This window comes from Polypterus senegalus, chromosome 4 (assembly GCF_016835505.1).
Source record: "Polypterus senegalus isolate Bchr_013 chromosome 4, ASM1683550v1, whole genome shotgun sequence".
NCBI classification, from domain to species: Eukaryota; Metazoa; Chordata; class Cladistia; order Polypteriformes; family Polypteridae; genus Polypterus; species Polypterus senegalus.
Genome location: NC_053157.1, coordinates 48616262 through 48635164, shown reverse-complemented (window position 1 = coordinate 48635164; position 18903 = coordinate 48616262). Strand labels below are relative to the sequence as shown.

The window sequence follows — 18903 nt, the reverse complement described above, 5'->3', positions numbered from 1 at the left end:
GATTGCACCCCAGTCTGGTCATTGTCTGCTTGGGTGCTGTAGATTCCTTCCATATCCAAAGGCTGAGCACATTAGGTTGATTGGTCACTAACTATTAGCCCCAGTGCAAGTGAGTTTGAGAGTCTGTTTGTGTGTGTGTGTGTGTGTGTGTGTGTGCGTGTGCTTCGGGGATAGGTTCTAGTCTCCCACATACCAGAACTGGAATAAGCACAACTGGAAAATTGATTGAGAGACAGAATTTCATATAGTTAAAGATGAGTCAGTGGAAAATAGAAGAAAAATGCAACAAATTGCAGTTGTTTTTTGAGTGACAGATAAATAATTTGCATTACTTTGTGTTTTTAATTTCAGGAGGAACATATTCTTTTCCAGCTGGAGGAAGGCTTAGAAGCTGTAGATGCTGCTATTGAATATAAAAATGAGATCATTCAGAGCCATCAGTACTCTGTTAGGTCTTCAACAGAATTCTTCACACATAGTGAGGCTGGGGTCATGGTTAAACTGAGCACGCTCTCATTTCCTGAAGTAAAGGCCCTATTACTCAGATATTTTAAAAAGGTAAGTATTTTGAGTATATGCATGTGAACCTGACACACTAATGATGACGTGATGATATTGTAGGCCACCTTGCTTTTATGCATCTGTATCTAATTAACGAAATTCTTCAGAGAGTATCCAAGTATCACAGACAAAATTTAGAGATATGTCGGTTGATTATGCTTTATGTTTTATTGTCTGTTAAATATTTATTTTGATATCATACTTGTATAGATCAAACATTCCCAGTTGAGAAAAAGGATATTTTGTTTCTCAGTAATAATTATCATAGATATGTGTTAAATTGATATGTTTGAGAACATGTCTGTTATTCTTAAATAATGACATGTGTAAACGACGTGAATTCCTGGTATGTGTAGAAATTTTCTTTCGGTATTCTGTGACATAGAGAGATCGATTTTCGGTGAAGATTAAATGTTATCTCAATTTTGGGTGGATTTTCTTCTGCAACTCTAAATATTCACCTATGTTAATTTGGCAAAACTAAATATCTGTATGAGTGAGAGTATGGGTGTATGGTAATTGTCCCCTACAATGCACAGACATTCCCTTCATGGGCAGTGAGTGCACTCACTCTTTTAATTGCCCTTCATTTTAATTTATTTTCATTGAAGGATATTTATAGTTGTGTCCAATAAATTTTTTAAAGCTGACATTTATTAATGAACATACAAATGTGAAGATGACAATGTACTGTCCATTTTCATAAAAAACTAATTTAGTGATATCTGGTGTGTTTATATGGTTACTGTTTAAAATAAAAAAATGTTTTGTTACAATTGTATTTTGAACTTTGAAAGAAACACAAATGTTGTTTTGTTATTTGTAAAATAATAGAAAAAATTGTCATGCTAATGTTAACATTGACAATGATTTACTTTTAGGTTGTATGTCTGAGGGAATCTGAAAAGAAATTACAGCTAAAATCTGATGAGCAGACAATTCTGATCAGGGAAAAGGAGAATATAATTCAAGAGCTAGAATTTGCTCTGGAACGTCTTAACTTAGAAATGGACAGAAAACTGACTTTTCAGCAAAAAGAACACGAGCAGAGATTGCAGTTAGTTTTGCAAGAGTTTAAAGGTAAACATCCAGTCTACCATTACTATTAGTCAAGTTTATGTTCTGCATTTTTAGTATGTTATATTTTCAGACACATGCCATTTAAATTTAGCAGTTACTTAGAGATGCACATGGTTTATTAAGAAAACATAATTTAATGTTGCTTAGTATAAAATTTTCCTACTCTAGTATTTGTTTTTTGTGTGGTCCAAAGTGGAATGTCCTTGAGTAGGAAAAGAGCTTCTAGTCTTCCATGCAGAAATTTATTATTATTATTGTCTGTGGTGGGTTGGCACCCTGCCCAGGATTGGTTCCTGCCTTGTGCCCTGTGTTGGCTGGGATTGGCTCCAGCAGACCCCCGTGACCCTGTGTTCGGATTCAGCGGGTTAGAAAATGGATGGATGGATATTATTATTGTATATTTGGTTGACACTTTTATCTAACCTTTACAATGGGCTAGAGATGGAAATTAAGAGAACCACCTTGGGGTTTAATGTCCAGTGCCTTAGCCGTTACATCTCACTGCCTTCCTACTGTGTCCAAAGGTGACATAACTTCAGAAGCTGTAGGTTTCTTCTCATGGAAACACCTTCTTACTTCTGTGCCACTGACAAATCTTTAAGTGTTGCATATGCATTGCTCTGGAGTAAGATCAATCAATCAATCAATCAACATTTATTTATATAGCATATATTCATACAAAAAAATGTAGCTCAAAGTGCTTTACAAAATGAATAGAAAAATAGAAGACACGATAAAAAATAAACATAAGTCAACATTAAGTAACATAGAATAAGTAAGGTCCGATGGCCAGGGTGGACAGAAAAAAAAAAAAAAAAACCTCCAAAAGCTGGAGAAAAAAATAGATGTCTGTACTGGTGAGAGAGCAGAGTTTGCTCTCGAGAAGGTGATAAAGATAGAGCTACATTTTGAACTTCAAACTTTTATACACATTTCATATGTTCTCTCTGAGTAAAAATCTTATCGATTTTGCAGCATTTACTTGTGTTTAGAGCTTTATGCTTAGTCTGAGTATTTAACTAAGTGATCTGTACTTCTTGCTTGATAACAACTCTAATAATAGTAGTATATATTTATTCAGAGATTATTATATTTAAGTTGGGAAAGGCGGGCACCCCTGGAATGGCACAGAGATAGAATAAAGTCTCACAGTTAGGACCAAGAGAGCCAAACTGAGAAATTATTGTAAATGCCAATGTGGCAGTACAGGGTCTGCTAGAATAAAGTACAATCTGTAAGTGAGCTGTGTGCCCTCAAAGTGTTTTAGGCAAGGGCACCAGCAGTAGCATGAGTGAGAGAGGAATTTGCCCTGTAGTGCAATACAGGATTATATGAGTGTAGACCACTCAGCACTTGGCAGAGGTGCCTGGCCAACGAACTCGAAGAAGGATGAGACCAAGGAGGAAATGCCAGCATTGGCAGCATCTCCTGGTTACTAGAAAGTAGAGACCTGCATTCCTCTGGAACCAACTTGTGGCGCACAGTGTAATTTTTAGTGCTGTATCTGGCATTGGAAGGATGAGGAATAAAGTGCAGAACCGAATTAATTTGGATAATTAAAAACATTTCTGATTTTTTGTTGGTCGCTGCATAAATCTGAATCCTTGTTTTAAAATACAAGTTGCTGTTTTAGGCAATATGTGTGAGTACAGTACACAGTCATTGGGTCACATTTCTGTCATAGGGGATATCCTGACTAATGTGAAACTTAATGTTTGGGCGAGGCAGTTGAAAAGAGTGTCACCCATGTCGAAATCCTTTAAAAAGGTATTTAAATTACAGAAGGAAATCCAATATTGTTTTTGTTTCACTTGTCATTAATAACAAAGAAATTGTCTGCTGTAACCTTGCAGCAGGTTTATTCCATAATATTCATAAATCAAGCACCTTAGGTGTGAGCTGTCATTTACCTAACACTGTTTAAAGATGAATTTCTAAATAAACTGCCATTCACAACAAATGTGTGCATTTCATTGTTCAGGTTATTGAACTATATTACAGTTTATTGTATCTTTTTACAATATTTGAGTGCATTCCTGCCAACCTGAATTACCACTTTGCAGCAAGGAGTGTCATTTTAGCACTGTGGATGGAACAAGTTGGGGCCAAAATTGTTTCACTGTTTAAATGGGCAGGAGTAAAAATAGACTTTAAAACAAGAGGACTCGTTGAGTAATATAGGTAGATGTCGGCTTACAACCACGTTCCGTTCCAACGGACAGGTCATAAGTAGATCTGGACGTTAGACGGACTGGTGTTTGTATTCAAACCAGACCATATGTATAGTAATGTATAATAAGTTCTTTAAGTCATATTGTTTGTCTTATATCCTTTTATAATCATCCTTCTTACCACATTATGTAGGTTTTTTATCTTTTTTTTGTAAATTATCATTTTGTTTCATTATTACTGTTGCTTGTTTGGGTGCTGAACCTTTAACAGCTTCACGAGTCCTTCCTTTGTCTATGTTATTTTACATCATCAGTGTGAGCCTCACCCAGTGCTCATTGTGTTAACTGTGAGAGGAGGAAATGTGTTAACACAGTTTGACTGCTCATATTGTTTTCTGTTTTAACATTTCATAAACATTAACAGATAAAGGAGTTCAATATGCTTTCATTACGCCTTCGGGGCAGTTCGCAGGAAGCGGCACATCGTTTTCAAAGCCAGAGCTTAGCAGTACTGTTTGGTGAACACCGGTTACAATAGGATAACTTAAAGTCACATGCAATTGAATTTGCTTTCTTTTCTCCCTCTTAGTGCTTGTTTAACGTTATTTTTGCGTCAAGATCAAGTACCCTTTTCGTGTAATTGTAAGACAAATGTAACTGAACATAGTCGAAACCGCTGCAGGTAATAAACTGAGGTTGAGATGAATGAGTTACAGCATATGGAGCTGGTGTGGCGAAAAATTTTTGTTTGCCCTTGAGACATGGTAATGGTCATAAGTCGAATGGTCGTAAGACACATAGGTTGTTAAGTCGATGATTACCTGTAAAGTAGTCCAATGCTGCCCTCTTCTTGAGAGTTCTTTAAGGGTCACAGAAAGATTGTGGGTACAGGGACGCCAGGAGCCGCTAGAAGTAATTCAAGACTGGTTCCCTACAGCAAATGGAAGGCTGTTTCTAACCTCAGAAGAGATTACAGGAATTCACCATATGTGACCCTGGAATGGGGTTTAAATTATCTTTGCAGTCAGAGGACCTTACACTGTCAAGTCAGGGTGAGAACTGGTTAAACACCTATTTGGTGAAAAGAAGACAACAACAACAACAACATTTATTTATATAGCACATTTTCATACAAACAGTAGCTCAAAGTGCTTTACATAATAAAGAATAGAAAAATAAAAGACACAATAAGAAAACAAAATAAATCAACATTAATTAACATCGAATAAGAGTAAGGTTCAATGGCCAGGGGGGACAGAAAAAACAAAAAAACTCCAGATGGCTGGAGAAAAAATAAAATCTGTAGGGATTCCAGACCATGAGACCACCCAGTCCCCTCTGGGCATTCTACCTAACATAAATGAAACAGTCCTCTTTGGATTTAGGGTTCTCATGGAAGGGCTTGATGAAGATGGTCACGTAGAGTTCTGCCTTTTAATCTATCCATCATTTGAGTAGGTGGTGGTGGCGCAGGCCGGAAAAAGAAACAGAAAAGAGAGTAGGGGTCAGTACGGATTTTAGAGCCACCATGAATAGTTATTATGATGAATTGAACATATAGAGTATCAGGATTAAGTTAAATTAAGTTAAATTGAAGTTATAGAAAGGCCATGTTAAAGTAATATGTTTTCAGCAGTGTTTTAAATTGCTCTACTGTATCAGCCTGGCGAATTCCTATTGGCAGGCTATTCCAGATTTTAGGTGCATAGCAGCAGAAGGCCGCCTCACCACTTCTTTTAAGTTTTGTTCTTGGAATTCTAAGGAGACACTCATTTGAGGATCTGAGGTTACGATTTGGAATATAAGATGTCAGACATTCCGATATATAAGATGGGGCTTAGATTATTTAAGGCTTTATAAACCATAAGCAGAATTTTAAAGTCAATCCTGAATGACACAGGTAACCAGTGTAGTGACATTAAAACTGGAGAAATGTGTTCGGATTTTCTTTTCCTAGTTAGGATTCTAGCAGCTGCATTCTGCACTCGTTGCAAACGATTTATGTCTTTTTTGGGTAGTCCTGAGAGAGTGCGTTACAGTAATCTAGTCGACTGAAAACAAACGCGTGAACTAATTTCTCAGCATCTTTCAGTGATATAAGAGGTCTAACTTTACTTATGTTTCTTAAGTGAAAAAATGCTGTCCTAATGATTTGATTAATATATGATTTAAAATTCAGATTACAGTCAACAATTACCCCTAAGCTTTTTACCTCTGTCTTGACTTTTAATCCTAATGTATCCAGTTTATTTCTAATAGCCTCATTGTATCCATTATTGCTAATCACTAAGATTTCAGTTTTCTCTTTATTTAACTTGAGAAAGTTACTATTCATCCATTCTGAGATACAAGTCAGACATTGTGTTAGTGAATCAATAGAATCGGGTCATCAGGTGCTATTGATAAGTACAGCTGTGTGTCATCAGCATAGCTGTGGTAGCTCACGTTGTGCCCTGAGATAATCTGACCTAACGGAAGCATGTAGATTGAGAATAACAGCGGACCCAGGATAGAGCCTTGTGGAACACCATATCGGATATCATGTGTCTTCGAGTTGTAATTCCCACAACTAACAAAAATTTTCTCCCTGTCAGGTAGGATTCAAACCAATTTAAGACACTGCCAGAGAGGCCCACCCATTGACTAAGGCGATTTCTAAGAATGTTGTGATCAATGGTGTCAAATGCAGCACTCAGATCTAAGAGGATGAGAACAGATAAATGTCTGCATTTACCCGCAAGTCATTTACTACTTTAACGAGTGCAGTTTCTGTGCTGTGATTTGTTCTAAAACCCGACTGAAATTTATCAAGAATAGCATGTTTATTGAGGTGGTCATTTAACTGCATAATGGCTGCCTTCTCCAGAACTTTACTTAAGAAAGGCAGGTTAGAGATGGGTCTAAAATTTTCAAGAGCCGAGGGTCAAGATTATGTTTCTTAAGAAGGGGTTTAACTACAGCAGTCTTAAGACAGTCTGGGAAGACCCCCGTATCTAATGACAAATTTACTATGTCAAGAACATTATCAATTAGCACGCCTGATACTTCTTTGAAAAACCTTGTTGGTATTGGATCAAGGACGCAGGTGGAGGATTTTAATTGAGAGATTATTTTTTGTAAATCAGGTAAATCTATCCTAGTGAAAGAGTTTAATTTGTTTATAACAGGATGCTGGGGTTTAGGAGGATCCTTAGTGTTGGAGGGATATACTATGTTATTTCTAATATCATTAATTTTTGATTGAAAATACAGCGATAGCCTCACAGGTTTTACTGGAAGAACTTTGGAGGCATTCCTTTGAGTTACCTGGGTTTAGTAGGCGATCAATTGTAGAAAATAAGACTCTGGGATTACTAGCATTGTTATTTATAATCTTGGAGAAATAGCAGCGTCTCTCAAGACGGACAGTGTTATTGTATTTTGTTATTTTGACTTTTAATATTTCATGGTGGATAGTAAGTTTAGTTTTCCTCCATTGACGCTCAGCTCTGCGGCATGTTCTCTTTAAATCAGACACTCTTTGGGTCTTCCATGGTATAACAATGCTAGAAGATTTTTTCAGGTGCAACTCTGTCAACAGCAGCTCTCACTTTAGTATTAAATCTTTCCACCTTACTATTTACATTATCCTCGCTATTATAGTTGGCACTATAAACGGACTGATTGCTTAAAATGTTTGTAAGTTTTAAAGCTGCTGCTGAGTCAAAGAAGCATTTTTTAACAATATGCTTCTCATGGGTGTTTTTTATCATTATTTCTATATTAAAAAGTAGAAGAAAATGGTCTGATAGACCAATATCAATGATCTGTTTTATATCAACTTTCAGTCCTTTAGTAATCACTAGGTCTAAGAGGAGAGGCAAGAGGGTCTGAAAGAAGTAGACAGGAGGTATGTGCATTGGTGGAAAGCTGGACAAGCCACGATACCTGATAGACAAGTTTAAACTGTAGAGCTTCAGGTTTTTCTAGTTTGTATTCTAGTAAGTGGAGAAAATATATTAGTTTTGTTTCTAGATTTTTTGATCAGTTAATTCCTGAATTTCTTACATACCTGATAACTTGTTTATTTCTCCTAATTTTAGAACAAGGTGGAGAAGGTCTGTCCGAGAATATCAAAGTGTATGAATCAAAAATCCAGGTACTTGAGAAGGACCTTTTCTTCTATAAGAAGACAAGCAGGGAGCTAAAGAAGAAACTTAAGGAGTTGGTAGTAGATTCACTTCATCACTCAACATCATCAAAAGGTAATTAATAAGAGAGGATTAGGTGAGCTTAGAATATGGTATGGTATTATATAGCATGGGCCATAAAAGTAAAAGCTATGCTGAATAATAGTTTAGATCAAACATTTCAAACCTGAACATGATATATAAAAATTTTGTCTTTTATTTTAAACATCTTTGCTATGTTTAAGTGATTTTAGCCAATTGAAAGTGCATTACTAAATAAGCAATGCATATTAAAGATGGTAAAATTTGTTTTTTAGGTTAACTTAAAAGTTAATTTGACCATATATATATTGGTCTTAAGCAAGAGGTAGAAGTTACTGCTGTCACTTAACCATCAGAGCAAACTGTGACAATTAAAACTTCAGTTCCTGGGACTAAATGCAGTGGAACTGGGAATGGACCTAGAGACCTCATAGTCTGAAAACTATACTGATAACTAAGAGCTTATTGAAATGTTATCCAAGTGTTCAAATTAATTATTTAAACATGCTGTTCCTGAATTGAAGATAAATATCCATTATAGAAAATTTCTGTAAAGTATATTTTTAATGTATTCTTTTCTCACTATTGCATTGTACATTTTAGTTAGTTAATTGTTTGAATAATGAATAGGTAATTCATAAAGCTGGTTTAGAAATAAGATCACACTTTAGTTTAGGGATCTTTGATAAAGTAACTATTAACAATATGCATACCTTTTAATAACTGTGCTTATAAAAAATAATGAAGTAAAAATAAAAAAATAAAATAAACAAAATAAGCCTCTTGAAACAAATTCCTGTCATTTTCTTAGTTTCATATCATATTAAAAAACCTTATAATATATTTTATAACACACAGACTATTAGTAGCTGTTTAAAATAAAAGTGTTATCAGGGGTGGGTGTTGATTTGTTTTCAATCCTGTTTTTATAAAAATTGATTTATTTGTATGGAATGTTGTGATTTTAATAAAATCAATAAAATAAAAAATAAATAAATAAATAAAAGTGTTACCAGAACTACAGGTAGTCCCCAGGTTACGGACATCCGACCTACGACTTACAAACGAAGCTGCAGCTGCGACGCATGTGCCTCAGTAACTGCCACTCCGTCCTCTTCAGCCTGGGGACGGTGCAAGCGGTGGCTGGGCGGAGACTGGAGGGGGGCGATTTTGCTGCTTGCGCAGCGTAGCGTAGCTCGCGCGGCTCCTGGCGGCAAGCGGTTTCGCTGTCCGCCCACCACACACGGCTGCCCGTTCGTTCTAGGTGGGTGGCTGATAATGCTGCAAGCGGTGACCCGATTGTGGCTGAACGGAGGCCATTGAGGGTAAACGGGGAGGCGGGGGATAGCATTGTAGTGTGCCTCGGATGACTGCCTGTTGAATGGGGGCGGTGGCCGCACCATGTTCGTTCTCGGTAGGAGGACGCTGCAGGCAGCACACTGTAGTGGAGATGACTGTGAGGTGGGCTGGTGATGAACCGCCTGTCACTGCCCCATTCATTCTCAATAGCAAGCCTGCTTGTACTGTTACGTACATAGCAGGAAGTTGTCTCGTGTCAGTACATCAGACGTGCTGACGAGGGGTGCCTTCCTGCTGTACAGTGCTGTGCAAAAGAGCTCATCTGTACCTTTTGCCTTCACCCTTCAACAATGTCTGAAACACAAATCTGATGCAAGTACTGGTGACAGTGTAAAGAAGAGAAAAACCATCACCATGGAAAATAAAGTAGAAATAATAAAGAGGTCAGAGAGAGGTGAAGCTCCATCATTCATTGGCTGAGCACTTGGTTACAATCGGTCAACAATAGCATTTATTAAAATAATGTACCTGTTCCGACTTACATACAAATTCAACTTAAGTACAAACGTACAGTCCCTATCTCATATGTAACCTTGGGACTGCCTGTATTCGGTAAGATTCATTCTGTCACATTCACACTGCTTACTCTGTACTGTAGTTTGTTGGTGTGTGTGTGTGTGTGTGTGTTAACAATAATGAACTTAATGTCAGTTGCCATTTCTCAATATTAAGTTGGAAGTTTATTTTGTTTTTTTTTTGTTTTTTTTTTAACAGGTGATGTGGACATTCAAGAAAAAAAGCTATTTTTTCCAGAGGATGAAAAATGGGCCATGGCCTCTGAAAAAAATATATCAATAGGAAACACGAAGGGAAATAGTGATAGCTTTTCAAATAGTCCCCAAAGCCACAAATATAGCAACGTGTGGGATGAGGTTAAAGAAATTGCTCAGCTTCCTTCTGTTTCATCTCAAGGTAAAAGACGCTTAGCCATCGGAAAAGAGCATTCTACAGAAGATGAGGATCCTAAAGCAGGTCAGCATTCTGGTATAACTCCTGTGAGAGTGCTGCGAAGAGAACTGAGACAGATTTCTGTCTCCCAGCTGTCCAACAGGCGTTCAAGCCTTGGAGCCAGTGTGGTTTCAATGCAAGAAGACTCTATTGAAATATCCCATAAATCTTCTGATGGCAATTAGTAGTGTGATTTGACACTTTAGCCATGCAACTGCAAGTACTTAAAAACAAACTAGGGTTAAGCAAATGTGCTTTACTTAAATCATTATCAGTCAAATTAAATTACAATGAAACTCTTACTCACTCAGTTCCGATAAAAATAACAAGATTACAGCAGTCCAGTGAACAAAACAGAGCAATATGTATATTAAAAAAAATTATATTGTGGAAAGGTGAAATTGTGTCTCTACCTACCAGTAGAAGATTTGCTTCTGTAAATAATGTTGAAACAATATATATTTATTATTTCATTTTGGAACTTACCAGTTATCTTATTGTATTCTTTCATTTGTGCGGTTAAGTGCCATTACTGGAAATTCCCAGGAAATGTGGTAACTGCAAGTATTCTAAGTGTAAATAATATGTTTTGTTGAGAATATTTTTTTTTTTACATCAGTTTTTTTTTTTTTTTGTAATGATTAAACCTGCATCTTCTCCTTAATGTTTTTAATGTTTATTCCTGTTACAATAACAAACAAGTTAAGTTATAGTGAATGTAAATTATTACAAAGTATAAAACTGAAGAACCTTTAAAGAATGTGCCTTTTGATCTTTATACCTCTAAAGTTTAGTTTTTATTTTACAATTTCCATACATTTACTCATCCAGTATGGCCACATTAAACGTATACTGTGGTTACACTGAGTGTACTGTTCCCCAGTAATTATGAAATGAAGTTTTTAGTAACTCCTGATTTTTTTTTTTAAATTACCATCTCATCATTATTTGAAAATAATATAAAGATTACACTCATTATAGTAACTTAAAGATCAAAATCATTAAAACTATTAAAATTGTCAATTTATGTGTTCCTGTTTGAACTCTATACTAGTGTATTAATGTAAAGTATAGAGGTATAAAAAAAAAAAAAAGTTTATAACCTGAGAATAATGTTCCCTGTTGTTGGTTCTTGTATCCTGGTATAATATTACATGGCTGCTAACCACAGACACTTGAGGAATTAAATGGTGCAGTAGGCCTTGGTTGAGTTATTTACATGCAAAATTATGTTTTTTTACTTTATTTTTTTTTAAACATAAGGATAAGGTGCATGAGCAGATTTTTTTAATATTTAAGCAAGCTGGTAATCTTGAGTCATAGTGAGAAAGCAGAATTTTAAAAAGGTAAACTTTGTTATTGTAATATATGCTGACGATGTGTGTATAGTATGTGTGTGTGGGTGTGTGTGTGTATATAAATATATACATCTATAGGTTTTTATTGAAACAATTTAAATATATTAGAAGCACTGTAGTGTGACATTATAGAATAATGTGTGCAATATGTTGTGTATTTGTCAATATTTATTTGTGTATTAGCATAAATTTTAGAATTTTTTTAGAATTTTATAGAATTTCATTTTGCACTTATTTTGCTGAAACAGTTTCTGTAAACATTTTTGTATTTTTTTCCAATTCTTTTTTAACTAATACCAGTCTGAACCTTTGCTTTTGTTTTTATCAATAGAGGATCTAAACACAATTTATACTTTTCTTTCTAAATAAAGAAAAAAAAACTTTTTATATTAATGTTATTTGTAAGATTGCAACTGTTGAAGTTACAATAAAAATTACACTTGCAATATCTGGTACAATAATAAACACTTCAAGTATTCCATAAATTTTTTAAATAACCAATGTGTGAAATTTCCAAGAGCACAAGGTCACATACAAGATCATCTGATCACTTGAATTCACCTTTGTATAATTGGTAAACGCATCCCCTTTGCTGTACGTTAGCTTTTGAGCAGTACAAATCTTGGTCCAGTTTTCTCATAATGCTGTGTTACAAAAAAATAAATTAATCGTCTATAGAGGAGACAACAAGGGAACAAACATATTTAGAATAGTAATTAACTGGTACACCTGATAGATTTTATAGGAGAAATAAATTTGCCATTAGCAAAAAGTTTGCATTGTTTCTGAATGACCCGACCATGGTTAAAACTGCTCAGGCAATCTCAGGCTTTACTTGGGTGGGGAATGGTTAAGAAGAATTTGTGTTTGCTTTCTCAACAATATTATTCTCATTGTGCTTACAGAGTTTTAAGTGAGCATTTTGTATTGTTGTTTAAAACTTGTTTTCATTCTAAATTGACAAGGCTGACTGAACTCAGTACAGCAGTATGGAGGAATATCTCAGACAAAATTAAATAAATGCGTAAATAAATAAAAGTACTGTGAAATGAGAGCCTAAATAAATAAATATGTCATGAAATGAGAGCATAAATAAATAAATGTGTCACGAAATATGTTTTTTGATGCTTATTTATTTATTTAATTTTGTCCGTAACACTCCTGCAAACCGTCATGAAATACGGCTTGAAATAGAACTGTCACTTTCACTCGTCAAAGTTGAGAGGGTGGGCTCTAACACGCCCTCTAGTTACTGATTGGTGAATCGATAGCACAAGAATTAATTAGAAAAATGCTTACTACTGCCGATGAAATGGATTCTCCCAAAGATATTACGTATTTCAGAGAGAGAATTGAAGATTTATCGGAAGAAATTACAATGTTGGCGGCCCTTTTAGACTCCAGTATAGGTGAAACTGTTTTTGAAATTATCGAAGAACAGGTGGAACGGACTCTACTACACTCCAGTTCAGGTGACACAGTTCCTTGCTCTGGACATCCATCCTTTGACATTCATGATACATTTATTTATTCATGCTCACATTTCACAGTACTTTTATTTATTTTTGCATTTATTTATTTATTTATTTAATTTTGCCCAAAATAGTCCTCCATACAGCGGTGGCTACTGCTGTTCATTTTAATACGTTTTTTGTTCTCACCTGGAATTGGACAAGTCACTCCGAATGTAAATAGTAAGAGTTGGCTTTTTTTCTCCCTGTCATAAATAGCATTGTGGTCCTTTGTTCACATCCACAAAGATGTGTGGCTTAAGTTAATTGGTAACTACAGATTGGCCCTGTGTAGTTGGGGGTAAGGGGACTAACATCTTGTTCAGAGCTCTTTCGTACTTTCATCTGTAGCAACTCTGAATTTGATTAAATGGTTTTAAGCAATGTTATGTTGTGTAGAAAAATAGATTGATCTTTCATTAAGAATAATCTTTTCCTAAACTTGTGTGCTCTTGTTTCTCTTAGGGTGTAAAAGTGTGAATAATGAGGAAAGCTAACTAGACCAGAGTTTTTTCTCAGGTTCTTTTTCCATAAGGTCTAAGGAAGTAGGAGCATAGAAACAGGTATGCTGTTTTCTATTAAATAAATAAAGTTATGTATGTTAGTTAACGCTGTCTTGTTAACATGGTGCTTAAAAGTGGCAAACTTTTGCATGATGTTTGGACATACAGATTAAGTTATTTCGGCTGTACACATGACAATGCTACTGCAACTACATAAAGTGAACAGAACTGAATTAAAATCTCTTGTTTTTAGAGTGCACCAAAAAATCTTTCTTATTATAAATTGTTTACATGTACAGTATGTTAATTAACAATGCTAAACTGTTAAAGGCCATGTTACATTACATGCCTTTTCCAGCAATTTTTCAGTTGCAGACTTTATTTTCCATTATCTTAGCAAGTCAGAGTCCATTGCACTGTTCTCCCATAATCACTAGTCATGTAGCCTGACATATCTAGCGACTCAATATGTGACTCACCTTGATGATTCTAAAAGAATAAGTTTGGTATTTTTCAAGTCAAAGTTATTTCTTCACAAACATGGTATATATAAATCTGCAATGAGAAACTGTGTTCTAGAGTTAAGAGTTTTCTATAAGTTAAAGAAAATATCTTGCCTGCCCTGGCATTTCATAATAGAAGAAAGCTATGAGGCATTGAGCACCACCACAAAATACAAGTCTAAAACCTTACTGAATATGTCCACTTTGAAGTGGCAAAAGTTTTAATATAAGAAAACATGCCTTCTGTGTTTCCGACACATGTTTGTGGCAACAAAAGGGATCTGGAAATGATCATTTTATCAAATATTTGTTACTATTGTTCTTGAGGTAAGGAAGAATTTTCTGTTTGTTCTGGTTATAGTAATGTCTTCATGGAAGGAGTTCTCAAATACACGTGGAAGTAAATTAACACAATAACAAGCACATGGCAGGAAATGTTTACATAAACATACACTTTTATTTTTCAAGAGGGAAACACATACCTTGGGGGGAAAAAGGCTGTTGAGGTGGAAGACAAGTGCCGAACTAGTGCACACAGTTGGTCAACTTGTGAAATGGCTGAATCTCATAACATTGGTGTTTTTTTTTGTTTTAAAAATGACATATTAAATCAATTTTACAATATGTGTATAAACTCCAGACCCAGCTCAATGCTCAGTATCATTTTTTGACTTGAAAAAACTGACTTTTGTTTTTCAGTGATGCTTTGTGCCTTCTATCATAAAACAGCAGGACAGATAATGATTTATTTTTTTATTTATTGAACATGTTTAACTTTAGAACACAATTTTGTGTGGCAAATGCATATGTGCAAAGTTTGTGAAGAAATAACTTTTTAAAAAATACTGAACTTGACTTTTTAGTCATAAGGATGAACTTGTATGCATGTGAGAGCTGACAGTCAATGACCACTCACCCTGAAATGCAGTGCATATAAATGCAGCTATGAACAATTAGAAATAAGAGAGTGCTGGTCCTGACCAACAGAAGAGAGACAGAAGACATACCATGACAACATGGAGAAAAAAAAAGAAAAAAACGGGAGTGTGCTCCCCTTGACTTTCTCGTATACTGAGATAGAGGAACATGTTATCAGAACCACTTCCAGTTGTGCAATATTTCTCATTTATCATATCTCTGAACTTGCCGTATCTGTAAACCATTTGCACAGGCATCATCTCTGTCAGGCAGGACGTTATTGATGTTACTGACTGTCAAGGAGCGGTTTTGCAATGCTAGATTTGTGAATGTTCACTAGAAAGTAATTTTGCAGCCATATAATTTGACATACCCTGTAATTTCTAGGTATGTAACAATATCATCAACTACAGCCTTCCAAGTTTGACATTCCCTTCTACCACAAGTTGTGTAATTTGATGTGGGCTTAATAAGAAAGTTCATCCATCTGTTTACTGTACTTGCATTTCCAGGGGAGATTGGCAAATTAAGCTGAGGCTACCCCTATGTGGAGCATTTCTACACTCCCCTAAAGTTGGCTTTACTGGGTATATTTCAAGTAGGCCAAACAGCCTAAATGGTATGTGTATTGGATGTGGAAGGAACCTGAGATATAAACTGCCACTGTGTACTGTGCCTTCAATTACTAGAGAGTTCGCAGCACAGGGTAAACCACTGGTTATATGCCTCAGTGCCCATTTTGCTTCTTCTTTAGGCAGGAATGGGCAGGGCTAACAGGTGGGACATACAGTGCCCTCCATAATGTTTGGAACAAAGGCACATTTCTCCTTGATTTTTCCCTCTGCTCCAAAGCTTAAAATTACAAATAGATAGATACTTTATTAATCCCAAGGGGAAATTCACAAATGGAGTCTATTGTAAAGAAAGAACAGCTGCAAATTACAACTATCCAGCATGTGTGAAGTTAAGGATATTTTAAGTATTCTGGATTCTTAGACTCTAGTGACGACACCAACGAAATCATAGGGGGTACACTGTACATAATGAATACATGAAAAATCACCACGATGAGGTATGAGTCAGACAAATGAGGACACAACACACATAGCAAGAGGTAGGTGCAAAAGTGAAACAGTGCTTTTATTAAAATCCAATTAAACAGTGTTCAAAACAGTGCAGTGCCCAATCCATAATAAGTAAATTATCCATAAAAACAAGTGAATTGTGGAGGTTATAATCCAAATAAATAATCCATTAAAACAAGGTTAAAATCTCACAGGCAAGGAAACTGTTGTTTTAAAGTTCCCGGTGCATCCCTTTTATCTTGCCATCTCCTCCCCTTATCCTGAGCAGACCTTGCAGGAGGAGAAGATGCCAAACCAACAGGCACAGACATCTGTCTTAAATGGTTGGTCTGGGTGCCTGCTGCTCCATAGCTCAACAGCAGGGCTCCCCATCTGGACTCAGGCTTGGGTCCTTACTGTCCATGGACCTCCACCTGATCACTCCAGCTCTCTGAATCTCTCAACTGGAGCAATCCTCAACTTACCTGAAGGGCTTTCATCATGGCTGCCTGCCTGTTCTCTCGCTTGCTGTCTCGTTCATTTGTTCTTGATCCGGCTCACTCTCCCGTCTTCCTGCGTGCTTCCCTCCTTTCTTCCATCTTTTGTTTCCCTCGATCTTCCCCCTCCTGTCCCATGCAGACTCCTTTTATTCAAACACACTTGACAGGGCACAGGTGTGAATGTGCTGTGGCCTCTGATGAATTAATGAAGCACCTGACTGACACACAAACTTGTACATGCCCTCACAATCGGACACGCTCCCCTAGCTGTCCTTAGAGAGAAGGGCGTTTGCGCTTCCACCGGTGCACAATTAAAGCCTGCATATTCATTCATCCATCCATCCATTATCCAACCTGCCATATCCTAATTACAGGGTCACAGGGGTCTGCTGGAGCCAATCCCAGCCAACACAGCATGCAAGGCAGGAAACAAACCCCAGGCAGGGCGCCAGCCCACCGCAGAGCCTGTACATGTATAGACAGATATATACATGACAATGTACAAAAGTTTGCTTGCAAATTTTCAAATATTACAATGGTGTAACATCGAAATAATGGACACCATCTCCCAACAGATCCTGACATTTTCTGACTCACTTGTGGTTGTGCTTGTCTGGGGTCCGTGGCTTGTCAGAACAGGTATAGGAGTTGTCAATAGAATAGTGCAGTTCAGTCCTTATGAATGTATGTGTGGTGGAGGAAAGCTGAGCAGCCCCAGGGAACTTAATGGGGGGGGAAATGGTTAGCACAGCCTTCCCTCATTGTGGTTCTGCAGAGCATTTGGTGCATGTGCACTCAGTATAAAAACGGTCTTGGTAAAATAGAATGGATAAACAACCGAAAACTGGAGGAAGAGAAATCTGAAAGAAAAGAAGAGGAGGGAGAGAGTCATTGTTAAGGAGAGAAGGCGTGGCAGTTGGGTTGTCCCAAAATGGAGTGAGAGGACCAGCACTCTAGGGGAGGGTCGCTCCTGTTGAGTTGAGCATGGAAAGCAGGAGCGACTGTGTGCTTCAAGTGGTCTGCATACATATGTGGAAGTACGAGGGAGGCTGACGTGACTGGGATATGAGCCAGGGGGTTACATGACACAGAAAGCCCTGAGGAACAAATATGAACAGCCGCTCCAATCTTTGTTTTTATTCCTGGCTTTTAACAGTTTATTGAACTTATTTATTGGTTTTATCTCACTATTTTATGGATTATTTATTGAAGAACTACACTGCAATTTGGTACTGTTTATTTGTAATAAACCCACTATGTACTTTGCACCATCACTTGTTGTTTGTATCCACATTTGCCAACTTCAGTTATGACTATTAATGTCCCGGAAGATACCAAGGCTACAGGTATTTGGGGCCTCGCACTACCCCCTCAACCTTAAATATCACTAGTGGCCATAACAATGTCCAAGTTATTTGGTGGGCTCATCCTTGATTTGACCTGATCAGGAATTCTAAAATTAGGGTTTTAGGGTGATAACAATGTTACAGTTGCATAGAAAAATGATATGGTGAAGATGAAACAGAAACCAGACTCCATAGTGGTGGAAATGATGGATTATAGTATAAGCATGTCATAGTGGACATCTAAGGAAGACGTTTCAAAATGGCCAAAATAGAGAATGGTGGTCCAGATCTAATTATGCAGATCCAGATCGTCTGGATGACTTTGATTTATGCAGGTATGATTCCAATTCGGCACAAAGACGATTCTTCATGTTGTCAGTTCGCACACTTCTTGATGGTCCAGGATTTTCTATGTAATAAACTTAATAAGTTATAGCGCGGTGAAAATTGCATAATTAGATCTGGACCACCCTATACATATCTTTTGCCTTTGTAATTGAAGGTATATGATTTTCTTTTTAATTATTTACCAATTGTTGCCAAACCTGAATGCACAATATGATAAAATGCCTTGTGTTGTGCACTGCTTGGCTGTTTTAATCCCCTGGATGACCAGTAAGTGCTGTGTGGCCAGAATGTCTCTCTTGCTTGCACACTGCCCAGAATGTACTAAATCCTGATAGTGGGGATTTCATTTTTTAAATTGATTGGATAAACACACTGATAGAATGTAGAAAAAATAAAGTTACTTTTATTCTAGTCCTCCAAAAATTATGCCAGCATTCTTTTCTCTATTTTGCTTGTGAAGCTGCATTTTTATTAAATAGAAAATACTCCAACATAATTGGAACAGTCCCAGAAACTGCATAA

The 18903-nt window shown here is 36.6% G+C and overlaps 1 protein-coding gene across 1 annotated transcript in view; it reads left to right on the top strand.

Annotated features, from left to right (window-relative positions):
- Positions 1–12041, top strand: part of LOC120527318 (kinesin-like protein KIF27) — a 48055-nt gene extending 36014 nt beyond the window's left edge. Inside the window, exons 16-19 of the mRNA XM_039750585.1 lie at positions 352–558; positions 1443–1641; positions 7895–8056; positions 10097–12041. Coding sequence (XP_039606519.1) covers positions 352–558; positions 1443–1641; positions 7895–8056; positions 10097–10515 — 987 coding nt within the window. The 3' untranslated portion in view covers positions 10516–12041. The remainder of the gene's footprint in view (positions 1–351; positions 559–1442; positions 1642–7894; positions 8057–10096) is intronic.
- The last annotated feature ends 6862 nt before the right edge of the window (positions 12042–18903 follow it).